The sequence below is a fragment of the Ostrinia furnacalis genome, unplaced genomic scaffold (assembly GCF_004193835.3).
Source record: "Ostrinia furnacalis isolate ACB-3 unplaced genomic scaffold, ASM419383v2 OfSCF0688, whole genome shotgun sequence".
In the NCBI taxonomy this organism is placed as follows: Eukaryota; Metazoa; Arthropoda; class Insecta; order Lepidoptera; family Crambidae; genus Ostrinia; species Ostrinia furnacalis.
Window position 1 is genome coordinate 114,938 of NW_021130927.1, and position 21,560 is coordinate 136,497.

At 35.7% G+C, this 21,560-nt stretch overlaps 1 protein-coding gene across 1 annotated transcript in view; it reads left to right on the forward strand.

Moving 5' to 3' along the window:
• Gycalpha99B (guanylate cyclase 1 soluble subunit alpha 2) overlaps positions 1–21,560 on the forward strand; it is a 112,638-nt gene that overhangs the window by 66,607 nt on the left and 24,471 nt on the right. Inside the window, exons 4-8 of the mRNA XM_028323764.1 lie at positions 640–722; positions 3,536–3,696; positions 4,970–5,178; positions 9,898–10,082; positions 18,267–18,442. Coding sequence (XP_028179565.1) covers positions 640–722; positions 3,536–3,696; positions 4,970–5,178; positions 9,898–10,082; positions 18,267–18,442 — 814 coding nt within the window. The remainder of the gene's footprint in view (positions 1–639; positions 723–3,535; positions 3,697–4,969; positions 5,179–9,897; positions 10,083–18,266; positions 18,443–21,560) is intronic.

The following is a 21,560-nucleotide window of genomic DNA, read 5'->3' on the forward strand; positions in this document are numbered from 1 at the left end:
GCCGTAAATTGAACTTAGTATGAGATGTGGTTGCACGAAACTTATTTTGAGAATCAAAATTGTCACGTTATCGTTTAATCCGAAGATTGAGTATCGAATTTTATCGAATACGCAAACGATTCGAAGACGAAAGTTGTTCATGCTAGAGGTACAGTACCTCTAGTACGAAAATCTTTCGAGTTCGTTTCGTTGCGTATTCAAAGTGTCATCGAAAAATTTTGTATGAAAAATTAAACAGCGCCCCCTAGGGCGGCTATAATATAGGGGGCGCTGTTTAATTTTTCATACAAAATTTTTCGATGACACTTTGAATACGCAACGAAACGAACTCGAAAGATTTTCGTACTAGAGGTACTGTACCTCTAGCATGAACAACTTTCGTCTTCGAATCGTTTGCGTATTCGATAAAATTCGATACTCAATCTTCGGATTAAACGATAACGTGACAATTTTGATTCTCAAAATAAGTTTCGTGCAACCACATCTCNAGCGTCGATGTGACGTCACGGCCACCAAGTGCGCAGTTTACTGGGTTGTACCGTGTTTACCAGGATTATGCTGTTTCCTAAACAGTGACCAAATCCATAATTACTCAGTTGTTGAATATTAGGATTTACTACAAATATTATCTTTTTCTAGACGGAGGCTACCAGACGACGTGCGATCATGTAAAAACTACGCATACCTTCAAGAAATTTACGACGCGGTACGAGCGACTGATAGTGAGTATTCCTTTAAATTTTACTTCCCTTTCATTATTATTTAAAAAATAATTGAACAACTGTACAACAAATTACGAAATTAATAACGTCAAATGAAAGCTTTAATTCAAATTCCCTCTACTGTAAAATTAATTACCTTGAATTAATCGGAACTAAATCTGAGGCAGAAAATACCCGGGCAAAGTCGAGGACGAAAGCAATTTCATTATTAATTTATCTTTGTCCAATACATTAAGAGTAGGCGCACACCGTTGATTTTTAGTTGGCCAATAGTTGTGCCCGATTTTAAATTGTATGAACGATCGGCCAAATCGAATCGGCGTAGTGTGCGCACTCCCATACATGCCCATACTGATCAACTGCCCGACTAAACTATCGGCCGACGAAAAATCAACGGTGTGCGCCTACTCTAAAGTAAGTAGGTATGCACAAATGGCAAGATAAATAAATAGTTACTATGTAGCTACACCAAATGGCTGGCACAAATTAAAGTTGACATTTATTTCATAACCTCGAAACGTCGTTGACAAACACTAAAAGAAGTGCACGACGCTCTGCAGACGGGAACGGCTCTCTTAAGTTGATTACTCTTCTATGAGCGTCTACACCAGTGGTTCCCAACCTTCACTGGACCATGGACTACTTTGGTTTATGATTCTTAGCGGGGACCATTTCAAAAGAGAATTCAAAATTACACATAAATCAAACTGTATACATAATATAATAATATAAATAGTATTTAGAAGGAAGACATTTTTATTTTGTATCAATGTGATTTTTGAGCATGCATTCTTCTGTACATTCAGTAATTCTAGAACTAATTTTATTACTTAAACCCTCTTATAACACACGGAAGTTTTATCGCTTCCGAAATTTAAAATCGCTCGTGGAACATATTTTTACTCCTTGGACCACTAGTTGGGAACCCCTGGCTGGCTGTCTTTGCAATCGACACAAGTTTAAGAGCTAAGAATTGGGCTTTGAAGTAATTTAGGCGAAAATTCTTTTATTTCAACCAAAAGACATCCATTAATAGACAAAGGTGTCCATCAAGAATTTCCACAACGATTGTTCTTTCGTTTCAGCCAGTTAAAGACGTCCACTGCGAGCCAAAGGCCTCCCCCAAGGATTTCGAGGGTCCCTACAACGACTAATCCTAAGCAGTTTTAGGTTAGAACGCTAGAATACAAAAAAACATATGACTTATTCGTTTATACATATCTATTATGTTAGCTAGAGATTTATTTTGAGATTGTAGGTATTAGTGGATTAATAAGACGGCTATAATACGTTCAAAACACGCAGTAGGTAACGTACGTAATATAATTGAACACAAAAGAATTTATTTATACACCTCCATTTTGAGGCCATTTTGTAAAGAAATTCCAGTACGAAATATTACGCGTGCGAAATCATTGGCAAAATGGAAACATCGATATTCATATTGTGAGCAATTTAGATGAAAGAAGGTATATTTTTGAAACATTACAATTCCAAGTCGCATACGAATTCTCACAAATTACGAAGGTATTCGTATACAAATGTACGGGGATTGGAATTCGATGTTTCAAGAATGTCTTCAAATGGAACTTGACCTATAAAAATAACCTTTTCATTTCGGCGATTTAAGGCAAAAGGTAACGGCGGAGTTTTTGGAATTGGAATTTTTAAGACGAATAAAAGAAAGATACTCCCAATGAAAGAATGAAGGAAAAATCCAAATCTTTCCTAAATGATAGAGCAGTACAAAAGGCAAATATTCATAAAGACGACCCAACTTAATCTCGTTCTCTAAACTACCAACTATCACTGTTCCTTGACAACTTCAGCTCCCAACTTTAAATTTCATAATCTAGACAGGAGTTTAAAAAGAAACAAGATTTTTCGCCGACTACGCTGTCTCAAATTGAATTTGAAAATGTACTTTGCAATATCTTTATTAAGTTCCAGATTATTTCTGCTTAAGCAGATGACACGCGTCTTGGCAAGAAATTTATGATAATGTTGGCTTTTCAGCAATTTTATTATTGGGGAGAAAAGCTGTTGCAGTGGGAAGAAAATGTGACCTTTAGGTTATTTTTAGGTTATTATCATTTCTTTTACTGCGGTATGCTTCAAATTACGCCCTCTGTTATTTTTTGTCAGACGATTAACTAAAGTACATACATACTTACTTATGCTATATACCTAGAACGCGTAACAGCAACGCCACTTGAATACGATTGTGTAATTATGTAAATATGTATGTCTTCCCGTGGATGTCATAATTATGACGACTGGAGAAATATGCAAACATTAGGTCTCCTCAACCCGTCTGGCCAACGTGGGAATGTAACCCAAGTACCTACTCAATTTGCTCTTGGTAAATTAAATGGGGTCGTTGTCGCGGTAGACTAAATTACCAGATGCATAGTAGTATCCATTGACCTTGATTGTGATGATGATGATGAAGCATGTGCAATTGTGCATGCGCATTTGTGGGTTAATCCATGTCCAAGTATGTTCAAGTCGAGTTGATGTCACGCCATCTTTCTGCTACAAATTACGGTCACTTAGTTCAACGACAAGGTTCTAAAAAACAATTTTCATTGGCATGTTTTAAGGATTCCAAATAGGAATTTAGAGCGAGAAACACAGAAATACGAGGCCTTATTCAAATCAAATTAAAATATTTATTTAGTTCTTTGGTCCTTTCCAGGACACTCGTACCTACTATTAGTAGCGCCTATTCCAACTAATCTAGCATATCCCAGTGCTTAACTTGTCGTGATATTTACTTTCTTCCTCTTTTAAATATTTTTGTTTTGTTTCAGGTGTTAGCACCAAGGACTTTATGGCGAAATTAGGGGAATATTTAATTTTAACAGCTTTCTCACACAACTGTCGACTAGAAAGAGCATTCAAATGTTTAGGCACCAATTTGATTGAATTCTTGACGACACTGGACAGCGTGCACGATGTGTTACATGATCAGGTATGTTTGTATTAAATAAATAGAGTAAGAAACACATTAGACCATACATTTTTGTTGAAAAATGAGACGTATTATAATGATATAAGATGCTCAGTGTTTTGATAGATGTGCCACCTACGAGTACCACACAAATTACCCACCTAGTTGCAAATGAGTAGACCTTATAACGACTAACTTTAAAATTTTACGTTTATATGATATAATATTAGTTATCATTAGATTTCATGATCATTTCTTATTTATCAAATGGAAATCGATAGAAGTGACTTTTTTATTCCAAATTTTAAACCTTCAAAGTCACAATTTTCATAAGTGACTAGGTAATGAATAAAGTAAAAAATGAGTAAAAAAGTAAATTCGGATAATAATCGTGTGACTTACTAACCATTCTTATTCACTGACACATTGCTTGTTTTTTTTATTACACGATAATGCTCCCAATGATTGAGTACCTACTTATCCTAATAAATCATTAAAATGCTAAAAATAAATTTAATTTCATTGTTAACCATTGTCACCGGCTATTATCCTGAAAATAGACTTTGAAAGGATTCAAAGTGACGGTAAACTCAATTACAATCCGTTTTGAATCCAGTCTTAAAGGATGGAGTTTTTTAGTCTAAATAATCTGATTACTCTCATTTTAGCTCGGTCATGAATAATTCCCGCCAAAAATCAAGTTTTTAACTCCATTGTCGCCGGCGTTAATTTTGTATCAGACTGAATTTTTAAAGTCCTTCCATTATACTCAAAGTGACCAGTAATATTGTATGTAGGTAAGTAGTTAAATACTAAACTAAGTTAAAAAAATAAAATAAATCGTTACTTATAGTTAAACTGGGTATAAAAAAGCAGTCATGAAGATGAACTTCGTGTTTTCCTAATCTCTCTGTAAATTAATTCATATCATTCATCATTGAATTATTCAAAAATTTCAACTATCCTAAGATGAATAAATTAACGTACTTCTTGAGATAGGCTACAGATAATTAGATTAGGAGAAAAGTGATTTTACTCTAAGAAACCCAACCCGTCTGGCCAGCTTATGGTATTCAGGCCAAATTCTCCATTTTCTCTGGAAAATTGCAGATTCGTGATTCTACAGTGAATACCTACTATTTAATATTCGTGTGAGTGAGTCTTCAATTCATATAGACTCATTCTTGGATATGGACTCTTATTCTTCTTTGGTTAATGGTGTTCTTCATGTTAGTACACACTGTTTTTGCTAATGTCTCGTTCCTGTCTCTAGACCTTTTCTCTTTTCCTACAGGATGACGGCCTCAAAGACAAGACGGAGTACGAAGCAGCCTTCGTGTGTACCACATCACAAGAAGGCAAGATCGAACTCCACCTCACGACAGAGAGCGAGCCTGTGGCGTACCTCCTAGTGGGCAGCCTGAGGATGATCGCCCGCCGGCTGTACGCCACACAGACGGACATAAGACTGAAGAGTTACACTAATGACCCTAGGAGATTTAAGTAAGTAAACTTCTTCTTATCGTGTCGACAACAAACCTACACAGTGTCAGCCCAAAACTCCGCTACAAGAGTGGCGTTGTCAGCAGCATTCATTAAATCCTCCTGCGTGCAGTTGCTCGGGCACTCAGGGCACGACATCATGTGCCTCATCGACTGGGGAACAAAACCGCACCTGCACTCCATGTTTGAGCCATCCAAGAATATTCACCTGACCAGATTGTCCTTACTACGGCCAACCTGCATCCTAAGTCTATTTAAAGGCTTCCAAGTAAGCCAGTGGAGCTCATGTCCAGGTGGAGAACTCTCAGACATAGGGACAAAAGGGCAGGGGAGATCAGTTCTCTCGCGCCATAACATGCATCTATTTTTTGACCGATCGTCATGAAGGAGAGGGGACACACTTTTATAGTCAGACTTCTATGTACTACTGTCAGAACGACAGAGAGTGAGCCTGTGGTGTACCTCTTAGTGGGCAGCCTGAGGACGATCGCCCGCCGGCTGTACGCCACACAGACGGACATAACACTGAAGAGTTACACCAATGACCCTAGGAGATTTAAGTAAGTACACTGTTCACACACATAAATGGCAACCCCGAGTGCTTACAAGACACTAAAGTCCGGTCGCCGAGCAGACAGAATTTCGTCCAATGACCCCAAGCTACTCATCCTTATCGCTCGCGCGTAATTATATTGCCGTCGGTTCGCACACTCACTGTCTGTTACTGTCACGACTGTCACGCCTCCCTAAGGAACGTTTTAACCGCCATATACCACCCGTTTTCATGCGAACGGCAATCATAAGATTCATTCAACTGTTTCGAACTAGAAGTAAGGTACTTTTGTAAATGTAAATACGTGTTATTTTTTTAACGTAGAGGTGTGGATCTCATGCAAAAAGCTACTGCTTTTTAGACACCATGAAATTGCAGAACTAAATAGATTTTCATTCAACTCTATTCGTGCAAATACATGCACGAATAAGATACTTTCTCAAAGAGAAACGTTGATTCCAATTTGTACACTAATGAGCATGCTGAGTGTCACACAAAAAGATCATGTTGGCGGCTCTTGGTTAGTTTCATAGAATCCAGATGTACCGTCGTCAGCACATTATGCTTACATTTGTTGCAAAATCGCACCTATTTCAAATGCAAGAGTGTTTACTTTGATGTGCCGTCGTTTGTTCATAAGATTGTGAACTGTTGACAAATTCTATGAACTTTGCTACACTGGGTTTTATGAAACTTTCCATTCCCTCGTGACAAAGGAACAAAGACAACAAATGTGCGGTTAAAAACTGACTACAGCTCTTTAAACTTTCTCAAAACACTAGATTCTTTGTATCAGATGTTCAGGTACGGTAAGTACCTAGTTACGTACCTGCCTAGACGCTGGTTTACAGGTATGGCTGGTTTTAGTGTCACGCGGACTGTCAGTGCGGATCGCTCCGCATAGCCGATTTGTATGAACTGCTAGGGAGCAGAGCGGTTCTTCCGGACCGCATTACTCTAAAACGCTCCCTAGAAGTTCATACAGATTGGCCGTGCGGAGCGGGTCCACACCGGACGGTCCGCGTGACACTAAAACCAGCCATACCTGTAGTCAACTTTTTGGCCACTTTGGGTGTCACGAACTATTTGACGGTGACTGTAGTCAAAAAAGTCCTGTAAACCAGCGTCTTCAGTGCACTTCAGCCATTTTCGTTGCAACACACTTCCTACAACCACATAAAAGTCCACAATATCTATAGTCTGGTCTGTGAGCGCGTAGAATTTTGTCCAATGACCCCAAGATACCCATCCTTATACAGGGTGTTAGGTAAATGGGTATATGAGCCGACACTAGCCCATGTTAACATGGTCATATAAATGGTATGGTGAAGTCAGAAATTTGATATGATATCATTTTAATATTTTTAATTTTCATACAAAATAAATTTTATAAAATCCAATTTTTATAAAAAAAAATAATTAAAATGAAGATATCAATTTTCTGACTTCACCATACCATTTATATGACCATGTTAACATGGGCTAGTGTTGGCTCATATACCCATTTACCTAACACCCTGTATAATTATGTTGCTGTCGCGCTCTCACACTCGCACAGTCGCGACAGCAATATAATTACGCGCGAGCGATAAGGATGTGTAGCTTTGGGTCATTGGACAAAATTCTACGTGCTCACAGACCGGGTTTTAGCTACTAATCCTTACAATGTACACTTCACCTAATTATCTCCTTAAACAAACACATATCGACCCACTCCGACGTGTGGTGACTCATTCCATTCACATCACATCAGGCTACCCATTTGTGTTGGAAAATAGCTCTAATAACAACCACGTAAGATCCACGTCCATTGATTGGCTTTAGTACGGTATTGTGTTGAGGATTAGCTGGTATTCAATGAAGGATGAACAATATAAACTTAATAGACTCTATTAAGTGTTATTTGGAACTATGTATTGGCTGTGGTATTGGTCTCAGGGTCTTACTAATACTAATGTTGTTACCACTGTGTAAATGGACGCATCATTTATTACGTATCTTAAACGTATAAAGAAGTTATTTTTGTATGGGATTTTCAATATACATTTTGTCGTAGTTTCCTCATATCGTTTTCAAGGACTTAAAATCAGAAGATTTCATACTTAATCCCCACAAAACGGCATAGGTAGTTAGTCAACATTAACTATTCATTGTACTTAATTATGGGATCACCCCCTTTTTATTCTTTATTTAAGCAGTAACGAAAATTGAAGTAGCAATCGCAAGAACAACTAACATAAATTAATTAACAAATGTTCTAGGTATTTATTGAACAAAGAAAATAGACAAGAAAAGAAGAATAACACTGAAATAAATGATACAATTCACAACAATAGCATAAATTGTGGAGTCCCGCGCCGTAATAAAGTAAATGTAGAAATAAGACATTTACATATTTATTCCACGCTGCAGAGTACATAATTTTACAATACAACAATAAGTTGCTTGTTTAAAATGTCAGAAAGGGCCGAATTTGGTATTCTATTGTGGAAAATTTACAGTTGAAAGAAAAATCACAGTAACATTTTTGACTCGAATTTGCGTCGCACTTACTGAATTATTCAGATATTTTATACAGATCTTTGTGGAGACTTTATTTTGATTTTTATTGAAACAAATATTTTAGGGCGCGGTATATGAATATGTAGGCTTAAGAAGTGTTATTTTATTCGCCGAGCCAAATAATCAGAGAACGACATTCACATTTTTGACAGTTCTTAGTAATTTGTTTTATCAGCACTTGGAAACTTGATTAATTTGTGTACACGAATAAATTATAACATGACTTTTGAGATTGTTTACTAGAGACTTAAAAACAGACAAGGAAACTTTGTACAGTACCTACCAAAAAACTACTAAGTATACCTATGATTTTATTTAATCGTAGGTGCGCAAAATACGCAAGAAAGACTCCTTATAAAGGGATTCTAACTTTGATATAATACGTGGTCAACTCAAATTTTAATATTCCTGGAGGATTTTAATTAGTTAAAATGACGTAAGTATTTTAGACTATTTCTAGCCATATTACCTAAACTTTAATTAACGACGAAGCAAAGACATCAATCTTCGTTTACAATACATTTTTTCATCGGCATAAATTAAATTCTTATCGTGATCGTAACGACATTTTGTAGGAAATGTTCGAAAGTGGCAATATCATTATTTCGTTGTTGCTTATCGAAGAAAGATCTTTTTCTTTGACTTTCTTGCCTAAATTACAAAGAAAGTCATTCATTTATAGTACCTACATTTTGAGTAATTGCATGTCCTTCGAAAATGATAATATCTTTCAGTCATTTTACGATAACTATAAAAAATAACCTTCCGAATTAGTATTACAATGATTAGTAATACCTATTTAAAGATGTAATATAATAGATGGTTTAAATTATAATGATTACAAAATTATGTGTCATATTTCCACACTTTTCATATTTTTCCTTTTGTGACCAAAATATCACTCTTGTGCTCACAATGTTTTTATTATTTATTTAAGAACGTTACTTTAGCATCCTATCGGTGACCTAAATCTGTTTATATCGCAATGCGGCATCACTTCACTAGATTACAAATATTTTTGTTAACTTTCCATGTAAAATATATTTAAGAAATTGCAGTAATTATAGTCTTTGGCGGAGAAAAATATACGCCCTCACACTTTCATAGAGTGTTATAAGAAACGACAAACGGACAAAATATGCAAACATAAGTCATTAGGTCTCTCCAACCCTTCCAGGCCTGTAGGGATTATAGAACAAGTCCTCGATTGGCCTTTGGCAAACAGTGAGGCTCATATTCTTGAGGTAGAGACTAACGCCCGCTCGCCAATCTGTAGATTGGTTTCATACCTGCATCCTAAATGACCTGATGGTAATTATGACTATAGCATCAGTTTATTCCTAAAGTTCATAGCACACTTATCAACCCGGAAAGGGATGAACACCGTACTGCCATAATTTACTCTGGTATCGCCTTTCGCCGCGCTGGCAAACTAGGAAAAGTGTGCGTTACAGTACGGAGTTTCATACAAAGAATACTGACCGCCTCGAATTGATGCGGTTACGATCCGTTTCCGGGTTGGTGCTTCGTCCTTAAAACGAAATAATCTAACTATAAAAACTTCGATGTCGATCTGAATGTTTGTAACAGTATTTTATTTACAGGTATGAAATAAACGCTGTACCGCTACGCCAGAAGTCCAAAGAGGAGAACTGTGAACCAGTAGCTGAGTCGGTCACCATCGCCTCCTCAAGCAAGGCAGCTGATCTCAAGATCGGAGTCGCGAGCTTCTGCAAGGCTTTCCCCTGGCATTTTGTCACGGATAAAAGATTGGAGCTGGTTCAACTTGGTGAGTTTTGGACTTTTAAGTATAGTCAGTGTCAAATACTTCGTGACACCCAGAGCAGCCAAAAAGTTCGGAACACGTCTATGTTACGTTTGGAATAAGGTTGTTTTGCCATGATAGTCACGAACTATTTGACGCTGACCTACTAAACAAGTGAAAGTTAATCTCTGTTTGTTTATTTTTCACACCTAAATCTTAGATGGTATTTTTTAATTATTAATTATGAGAAATCATAAATCAAAACTTAGTTAAACAAACTAATTCACGTCTTCAAAGATATCAAACAGCAATACCTACATTAGTTTTTTAAATGCTGTCAAAATATAGCGACATACATAGAACATAAACCGGGAATTTTAAGATAATTTATTATCAGGTATTGGATACAACTAAATATTAACAAATAACTACTTAACTAAACTATAACTAAATAAAAAAGGGTAAAAATTAAAATATGTACAAGCTTTATAAATAAAAAAATTCGTTTAAGTCGCTCCCTTGGGGGAAGGTGCCCAAATTAGTTGTATACAGGGTGGAAACGTTAAGTGATCTCACTCGATTTTTTCTAAACTATACAAGATATCGAAAAACTGATTACTGATTCTGAAAGTGCTTCACAAGCTCTTTCAAACGGTACCAATAATAGGTTACATAATAAACTGGATATATCCGAAAATTAAATGTTTTCAGCCTCCATACTAAATGCATGCCAGTCAAACAAAATTAGAAGTATTTTTTTTATTAAACAATAAACACTTAAAATGACCTCGTAAATTGCATTCTTATTTAAAATTATGCATGGAAAACATTGGTTTTAGGCTTTACTTGCTATAATATTATCAAGACATGAGTGCCATGACTGTGGCTGTACTAAATGTATGGAAGCTGGAAACATTGAATTTTAGGATGGACACAGTTAATTTTGTAACATATTATTGGTATCGTTGGAAAGAGCTCGTGAAGAACTTTCAGGATCAGTAGCCAGTTTTTGAATATCTTGTATAGTTTTTAATATTATGAGGTTTTACTAAATGTATGGAAGCTGAAAACAATTAATTTTCTGATAGATCCAGTTAATTCTGTAACTTACTATTGGTACCGTCGGATAGAGCTCGTGAAGCACATTCAGGATGAGTAACCAGTTTTTCGATATCTTGTATAGTTTAGAAATAATCGAATGAGATCACTTATCGTTTCCACCCTGTATATAGAATATTGCTAATAAAATGCATCATCATCGGTATTGGATTATCCTGAAAATTGACTGTGATGTGGCAACAGGTTTTAGAAAAAGTTTATCAAACTGTCCAAAAATAGGTCTACAATTTAAATAACTTCAAAATAATCCTATGTGTTGAATTCTATTCTACTCCATGCGAATTCTGACTAAACCAATTTCTATTTCCCCCAACTTATTTCCGTGGGGTATTGAATATTGACATAGGAAATAGTATTTGACAGAAATCACAAAATAGAATGCAACACGAACACATTCCCGAATAAATTCTGCGGAATATCTGAAATGCAGTTATTTTGGCTTTGGATTTGATCTAGGAATATTTGGCCCACGTACGATAAAGTTAGAATTATTGTAAATTTACTGAAAATTTCAATTAGATATGTACACGTGATAGAAGTTGACAGGGACACTATAATATACATATTATGTTATTGTGTATATTTATTTATGTTATACATATTATAGTATTACTGTAAAAATATCATTTATTCTTTATTTCGAATCCCAATCAGATACAACTCAAAAGAGTTATCTCAAAATAAATTAAAGGATTTCAGTAATAATATTATTGAATATTTCATAATATTTAGTGTGTGTATCAGAAAAGTTGTTCCATAATAATGCTTAAAGTGTACGAATTAAACCTTTTCATTTTCAAAAACTCAACCAAAGCAATTGGACAAAAAGGAATATTTTTGCAGTTCTAGCAGTAGTAGTTGAAGCACCACCACCGACCCAGTGCAAAGTACTAAGGCTGAGTTGCACCACCTAACTTTAACCGTAACTATAACGATAACCGTTGTTTTTTGTATAGAGATTGACAGTTTTTTGACGTTTGTTACAGTTAAAGTATATTATGGTTGTACCATACCCAGCCTAAGTTACTCGACCTTCTTAGCATATAAATGCCTAAAAGTTAGGTTTCTAGGTTTGTCGCCCCTGCCAGCAATAGGCCATTTTGGCTACCATAGAACCGCACATTTTTGAGATTTATTCCCCATGTTTATTTTGTCCCACTTTGGCACTGCAGTGTAAAGTCTTGCCAAAATTATAACCTAATGCTACTTTCAACTACACGAATCCCGTGAAATTATGGTCTAAAAGGCGCCAACTATTTCCATGGATTTAATTCACTTTGTATCTGCAATCTAGCTATGGCCTATTTACTAGCAGAATGATTTTTATGGACAATGAGGAAACGTTTGTTTAATTAACTACCCTCTTTTAAAAGAACTTACACTAGGGCACTGAGTTTTGTGAAATAAAGATCTTCTGAAAAAAGAGCAAAATGTACATAGGGTTTAAACTTTTTTCTTTGCAGTTAAGTATAGGTATCTTAAGTATCGATTTTTAAGGCTATCTTTCTTTAAAGCCTAAATTGCGCGTAGCAGTGAAATTTTCATCACGCTCGACACTATAATTCTTCTCTTTTGCACGAGACCTATTATATATCTTTGCTATCACACTTGAATAAATATACTATCTGAGACTAAGTATACTTACTAAGTATTAAATAGTTCAACACATAAAAGAAAACCATGGGATTAAGTATAAATAATCTCACAACATCATTCAAAACTACCAATCTACCCAAAAAAATCGGTGCAAAAGGCAGCCGGCTAAAAATACAGATTTTTCCCCGACCCGTATAATTTAGGCCCCTTTTTACACTACCGCCTTCCCTAATGATCCAGGGCTGCCATTAAAGTCACGGTTTCGTCCGTAGATTATCAGGGCTGCTTTTTACCTTAATTTTCACTTAGAATTCGGCTATTATTTGTAATGGTGCTTACTGACGAGATTTGGAATGGTTATGTTGTAGTAAGGTAAGAACTTCATTACAATAAGGTATTAGTTGAGATAAATATCAATTAGAGTGATTGATGCAGGGGCATCAGATTGAAATATGAGAAAAATCGGTCTGAAGCAGCAACAGTTTAGTTGTATTTTTTGTATTTAAAAAGATTTCATGGAGCGAAATTGAATTCAGTGCGTATTTTTTCACTTACTTTTTGCCGCAAAAACTATTTAACATTTTATAAATTAAACATTTGCTGCTTTTGAAATGCGCGTTAACGACCGACATCCAAGCAAATTAAGCAGCGAGCAGAAATATATTATACTTAAATTATACACGTCAGTTTAAATCTAATTAAAAGTTTATCATGTAGATCTTGAACTTCTCCTTAATTAAGTAATTACGAGCTTAAAATGTTCATGTTATGATTAAAATTACTTTTGATATACCTAATATTTTACCCGTATCTTACCAGAATACCAGAATCGAGCACCTTCGAAAGGGAATGTCTTAGAATATACCCCCTAATGTATGAGAACACATAGCCTCCCGGGAATAAATAAGAATGAGTGCCAGATAACTCACCTTATATACAATTCAGCTGATGCATTATTTATATAGATGTATTGATCGTTGCCTTGGGAGGCAACAACAGTTTTTCCATTGGCCTGTTTAGTTAAGTGCGTTATAACTTGAGATGTAATTTTCCTGACTCCGGAGGCTTTTTCTACACATAGGGCTTTGGATACACATAGGGTTTGTAGAAAGTCAGTGAAAGTTGTAATATATTGAAGCCTGTAATTGATTAAACTTCAAGCATCACAGCCAATCTATTATTAAAAGAATCGGGTTATGAAATCAACACTTTTATCTAATTTAAGCTTAGGAGATAGTAAATAGCCAAACATTCTGCGGGTACTGCTGCATTTTTGTCCGAAATATCCGAATATTAGATCACATCTTTTCTTTTACTGGTCCAGCTTAATTGCAGTAATGATTAACCGTGTTGAGAAGAGTTAACCGATAACTGGGTTCTGATTTTACTATTAATTGTTAGTAATTTTCCGTATGATTTCACAATACATTTTTAAATACAGATACGGAGTTATAATCCGTGTCATGAACATCGTAAACTTCAAATTCTTAATTCATTTATTCAATTTTGTCTTAACACAAAAATATTCGCAAAGGCAACCTCGCAAAAATCTTTTACCACTCAAAACTAACCCACAAAACCAAGTCTGGGTTTGATGCCCCATATCTTTCAATCAAAGTATTCACTATTCACGAGTCCCGCATACGGTTTTTGCTAGATTAGGATCGGTCGGGATGACGTGGGGAAAGGAAGAAGTCTAGCAAAAACGGGGTTCACGTTAACACAGTAGAATCTAGCTAGTTTAGATAAGATCTGAGAATACGTTGGAAAACACTACTTCAGTGTGTATAAAATTATGCTGCTTTATATAAGGTGTTATTTTTTATACTGATCAAACTTTACCAACACATCTAATAAAATCATACAAATACAACCCAAGTGATTTTAAAAAAAATTCAGGCTAGTTTTCGAGTAAAACGACAAAGAATGTTTCGAAAAAAATAAAAAATAAATCATCCTTTGAGCGCGATGAGTACTCGTTTACGCACTATCGTAGTAGCCGGCCGAGGGCGACGACCGCTGCCACGTGCCGCGCCGCGTGAGTCGGCCATATTGATATCGCTGCCAGTCGCTCCGCGCCCATAGCCCGCGCCGAGCCGCCGATCGGCATGCGGGAGCGCAACAACTTACAACATCGTCCCAGTCCGTCCAATGTCCCCTAACGTATTGCAGTGTATGTGCGAGTTATTACAATGCCGCGCTTGATAAATAACAAATCGCAGGTGAAATTATGTTTCGGGCACACTGACTGGCCGACGAGAAACATTGACGAGTCGAAAACCTTCACACCTTGCCGTATCCTGACTTGACGAGATCCCGTGCGCTTCGNATTAGATTTATATTTTGCTTTAATTTCTCATAATTATTTCGTATGATAAAAAAAAACAATTCCTCTCTATCTTTCTTTCCTTTAAAATAGTTACTCATTCTTGTATCCATTATGCAAAAACATAACCCTCCTTCTGGCGCAGTCGGATAAAAATGTCACTTATCTTTAATGGCGGCGTGATACCAAAGTTGTGATCTCAGTGGTTAAAAGATTATGTTATTTCCGTGGATTATTTTTTCCCTGTCTCCTCTATTACGATGATGTTGATCTATGATGATGAGCCTCACTTTTTTAATATTATATATATATTTATTATATACACCTTTAAAAGTGTACCGTGTCAATCTTTCATGCATGCAGTGTTTACCGTACTATTATTGTGCACTTAGTTCTAAGTTATTGTTATCTAATTTTTTGTAAGCATTGGTGTAACAATTATTGGTAAACCAAATAAATAAAATAAAAATAAAAAATTACACATTCTAGCAAAACAAAATAGTGTCCATTCGTTTCAGCCATATAACGTCCACTGCTGGACAAAGGGCCCCAAGGATTTCCAAAACGACCAGTCTTACATTGTCCGCTTCCAAAATCACTATCACTAGCTACATATTATAAAACAAACTCGCTTTCCTGTCTGTCCGTCCCTATGTATGCTTAGATCTTTAAAACTACGCAACGGATTTTGATGCGGTTTTTTTATAAATAGAGTGATTCTAGAGGAAGGTTTTTAAGTATAATACATTGTACCTGTGTGAAGCCGGGGCGGGCCACTAGTACCTAGTATATAAAACGAACCAAATATAAATATCGAAATTAGACAAGATTCTATCTTTAGAGATGCAAGATGCTTTATATTACCATGTTCAAGTGATTGTTTGGGGAGTCAGTTTTTGAAGTTTCTACCTCCACGAAGCACTCCAACTCTACCCGTAAATTGTATACTTTATTGGCCCTGAGGGCTTTCCCAATAATGTACAAGCGAGCTGTCTAATAAGGTATGAAGTTCATACCTTAGGTGAAGTTAATTATGCAGTAAGTAGATAAATAATTAAGTTACAGCTCGCCGATACTTGAAAGCGCTGTGAACGCTTTGAAAATATTCTATAGGTAAGATAATGAAGTGTATTTTTAGTTAGTTTTGTAATAGAGGCTTAATCGTTTTGTTAAGTGAAATATTGATTCTGGTATCATAAAATAATTGGAATCTTCGATGATTTATGATGTGTAGGTGACTCGTTAATTCTGTTATCAAGAGTTGCATTAGGTAGGGAACTAAAGAACAAACAAAAGTGTTTAAGAGGCGCTCTGTCTCTCTGTTGTATTTTTTTAATATGTAGGTGTTTTTAGATTCAATTTGCTATGGAGATATGAAAGTACCCAGAAATCCCTTTACGATTGCTTTTATATATTTTTATTCAACATTATTTTTACAAAGAACTTACTTACTTATGAAAATAATGTTAGAATCTACACAAAGTCTCGCCCGGCAGCCTACAAAGAGGATTTCCTCAAAACTATCCCAGTTTGCTAAGCTTTCATTGTAATTAAATTTTAATTAGCTACGTGTCTAATTTTCCAAGGAAAATCTGCAAAATTTACTGATCTCTAGATGACTTTGTTTGATCAATTATTTCTCGAGCTTAGAATAATATAATTATTTAGGTACTGTGATGAGATGGGAATAATTGAAAGTAAAAAATACGTTTTATATCGCTTCTTTAAATATTTATGATATTATAAGCGAATCTTTTGTAACTAGATGTAATAATTTTTGGATCTATTAAATATTTACGCAGCTAATAAATGATTTGATTTCTTGTCTCTAACACCCGAAACAATGTAATGCTCCAGCTGCGTAAATATTTAATAGATCCAAAAATTATTACATCTAGTTACAAAAGATTCGCTTATAATATCATAAATACAGGGTGGAAACGATAAGTGATCTCACTCGATTATTTCTAAACTATACAAGATATCGAAAAACTGGTTACTGATCCTGAAAGTGCTTGACGAAATCTTTCAAACGGTACCAATAATCGGTTACAGAATAAACTGGAACTATCCGAAAATTCAATGTTTCCAGCTTCCATACATTTGGTAAAGTTACTAAATATTAAAAACTACACAAGATATCACAAAACTTGTTACTGATCCTAAAAGTGCTTCACAAGCTCTATCCAACGGTATCAACAATAGCTTACAGAATAAATTGGATCTATCCGAAAATTCAATGTTTCCATCTTCCATACATTTAGTACTATCACAGTTATGTAACTCATCTCTTGATAATATTATAGCAACGTAAAGCCTAAAACTAATGTTTTCCACAAATAATTTTAAACAAAATGCAAGTTACGAGTTTATTTAACCAACTTTTTAAGTTTATTATTTAACAAAAAATAAATTACACTTCTAATATTGTGTGGTTGGCATACATTTAGTATGAAAGCTAGAAACATTGAATTTTCGGATAGTTCCAGTTTATTCTGAAACTTATTATTGGTACCGTTTGAAAGAGCTCGTGAAGCACTTTCAGGATCAGTAATCAGTTTTTAAATATCTTGTATAGTTTATAAATAATCGAGTGAGATCACTTATCGTTTCCACCCTGTATTTAAAGAAGCGATATAAAACGTATTTATTACTAGTAAATGAATAGTTAACAATATAATTTTAAATTAAAGCGTTTTTATATGAAGTACCTAGGCGTATAGTCCCAGTAAATTAGAAGGGCCTGAAAATGCAGCGAAATGGTTCCAATAAAGGATGGTACAGCAGTGTTTGTTTCGCGCTCGACTTGGCGGGGGCACTGCCGTGCCCCCCGATAGAACTACTCTCTCAGATGTACTTGTACCGTGTATATTGTAACAGGCGACTAATAAATATGTGAACATTTAGGTATATGCCTCTCCAACCCATCTTTCCACTTTGGGGACTGTAGGCCAAATGCTCCATTTGCCTCTGGGAAATTAGAGAGAGTTGTTTTCTTTCAGTGAAAACTACATGTTCCAATCTATAAATTACAAGTATATTCCAAATTACATCTCTTTTTAACAAAACTAACCTACTCGTAAAATAAATGTCCCCGATATCCTGTGGGTTAATAACCGTTACGTTAACCTCGTGTGTCCTTTATTAACCCCTCAATTACTCAACAGGTGGCGGGTTCATGCGACTCTTCGGGACGCACCTCGCGTCCCACGGGTCGTCGCTTGGGACGTATTTCAGACTGCTGCGTCCCAGAGGTGTCCCGTTGGACTTTCGCGAGATATTGAAAAGAGTGAACACACCGTTCATGTTCTCCTTGAAGATACCTGGATCGTCATTGGCTGAGGTAAGTGTGATTTTGGACAGCAGTTGTAGGAATCAATCTTCAGAAATGAACTTTATCTATTTCGTCGTAAAGTCTGGGATTGATTATGCCCTCAGTTATGACAGAAGAAAAACAAATATAACTATATATATAATTCTAGTTTTGTTAAAAGAAAGGTCCTTCTTTAACCTCTAGCCATAAAATAAAGCTAAATTAAATAACAAAAATAAAAATAAAAATATTTAATAAAATACCTTTTAGTTTTTGTAGCGCCAATCCAATCTTAAGATTACATTTTCATTAGATATAACCCTTTATCGTTATTAACTTTAGTTTAAATACAACCTTCACAACAGAAAAACCTTGAACAATACAGACTTACACCTACTAACGTGCGAAAATCAATCTATTCTATTCCAATTAATCTAATACGAAGCATCTGTCTGACCTAGATTGCCCTATTGTGACCTTCAGACACTAATCCCAGGTGTTTCTTGAAATAACTATTTTTATAAAAGAATATAGACAGATACATCATAAATTCTTTATTCTACAAACAAGGGCATATCTAGATGAATACTGTGTCTTATGTACGTAGGTAATAGAAGTATTTTGCAACAAAACATTTAATATATGATATTATGTAAAAAAAAAAAAATTTAGGACCGAGGCTGACAATATTGACAGAATTTCTTGCGCTATTTCTTCTTAGAACTGTCTCACATTATTTTCTCAAAGCAATATAAGAGTTAACGCAAAAAATACTGAAACGTGTGAAAGTGCTCTATAAAAGCCACTTATTAAAATTTGTGAATGTTATCTACACTAATATCTTCTTCTTGTCGTGTCGACAACAAACCTACACAGTGTCAGCCCAAAACTCCGCCACAAGAGTGGCGGCAGGCTAATATTATAAAGAGGAAAACTTTGTTTGTTTGGTTGTAATGAATAGGCTCAAAAACTACTGGACCGTTTTTAAAAATTCTTTCACCATTCGAAAGCTACATTATCCACGAGTAACATAGGCTACATTTTATTTTGGAAAAAAATATGTAGTCCACGCGGGCGAAGACTTATTTTTAGTGGCCGATAGTTCAGTCGAATAGTTTATCAGTATGAATATGTATGAAAGTGCAGTCATTACCTACACCGATTTGACGGCTGATTTTCATACAACTCGTTCACAAAACTCTTACACTGGGTTGCACCATCTTACTTCAACTGTGACAAACTTCAAACGTCCGACAAAGTCAATACATAAACACCGGTTAAAGTTATAGTTACGGTTAAAGTTAAAGTGATGAAACTCGCCTTACTAAGGCCCAGAAGACGGTGAAACGCAACTGCAACGAAACTGCAACTTCTAGTTACTTTTGAGTTGCATCTAAGTTTCTGCCATAGCGTCCGTTGAGAGACCACACATGACGCGACCAGTTTGAAACTTTCAGTTTCAGCTTCATTCATCATAATCATCAGAAAGTTGCAGAGCTTCGTTGCAGTTGCGTTTCACCGTCTGTTCTGGGCCTTACAGAACTGTTTCAACGCATCCCTAGGCAAGACTGGAGTATAAAGCTATTTCCAGTTACCCTGTAGGCTCTATTAGGTTAGGTACTATAACCATTGTAAATTACAGACTCTGGAGGTCTCCTATTACTATGTAGTTTGTTACTGGGTGCTGTGTAGACACACGGCAGTAATGGGTTGGAACGTTTGTCTCAACAAGATCGTACCTATAGTTATATAAGTTGTTACAATTCACGAAGGCGAGTGAGCTTTACATGTCGTCCCTTACATGACTAACTCTTTTATGTAGTTTTGCCACTTTCTCAAAACCACGTGTTTTCAGTTTTTCAAGTTATTGTTTATATACGTTAGCTACACATATGTCTATAAGTTGAGAACCAATGTACATACATATACGTGAGTTAGAGAAAATCGTAGACAATGGAAGCAGGAAAAAAATTGTAGTCCTAACTCAAATCGTCAAATTACTGAGATAGGATAGTTAGTCATGCGAGGGACGATGTGTGGTGGCTCACTACTGTTCGTTTTTCTAAAGTTTTGATATACATTACACTATCGTTATGTGCATATACACGTACACACACAAGTAAAGCTCACTCGCCTTCGTGAGTAGCAACTGACTATATTAATGTGTATAAGTAGCGTAATAGTGGTAAAAAGTAGGTATATTTAAGAGGTGTTGTATGACACTATATTCCTTGCAAATAAGGTAACGGGGCTATTCCTACCTCTCGTTCCCACCGCTGCCACAACTGTGTAGCCTGGATCTACAGCTTGACCGCCGAAAGTCAAGTTTGTCCCGGGGGAAAGTTAGACTGTCATTGGACCCGCAACGAAATTAATCAGAAGAACATAGGAGGAGTTCGAAGAAGGTTCGATTTCCCTCCATTGCAAAGCGGATGACAGGTGACAAGCAAAGGTTTAAGGTTGCAAATAAGGTCTGGTATAACTATAAAAGTGCAGTATTTTCTCTGTAGCATTTGAAGTACCTACCAGCGAATCAGCGGTCTCATGTGACCATTTAGTGTTCCACAAGTTTTAAAAATCATGGTCAGAATCTTTCCAATGCTAAGGTTCGTGAATACTTCAGTATACCTAGAGCAGAATAAAAATTCTACTCTAGAAAATTGCTTACATACGAGTATAGGTACTTTTACCTACAGAAAAGAAAAACTTGATCTTACGTAAAGAAAAATTCTTATAAGTGCGAGCTCCGAAGAAATAAATGTAATAAGTTCCTAGATTCCATTTCCAAATTGGAATAAAAACGAATATCTCGTAATAATTTTAAATGTCGCTTCGTAATCCACCTGGAGCTTCTCAACTCCACTTAACAATACGCTACATTTGTCAAAGAAAAGTAATCTTTGAATAAAAATGTCCTAATCCCAGTTAATCCGTTATACTTTGCCTTCCTCCACAATTGTGGATTCCAAACGAATTCCAACCTTATCTGGAGGTTGTAAGACGTAGTTAATAACGTATTTTGCTTCTAAGAAGTTATTAAGGCGCGTTATTCACAAAGATTATTGTACTCGAGTAAGCAACCATAATGTACCTTAATCAATGTCACAGTGTTGTGGTAATCTTACCATCGAATATGAATCAGATTTTT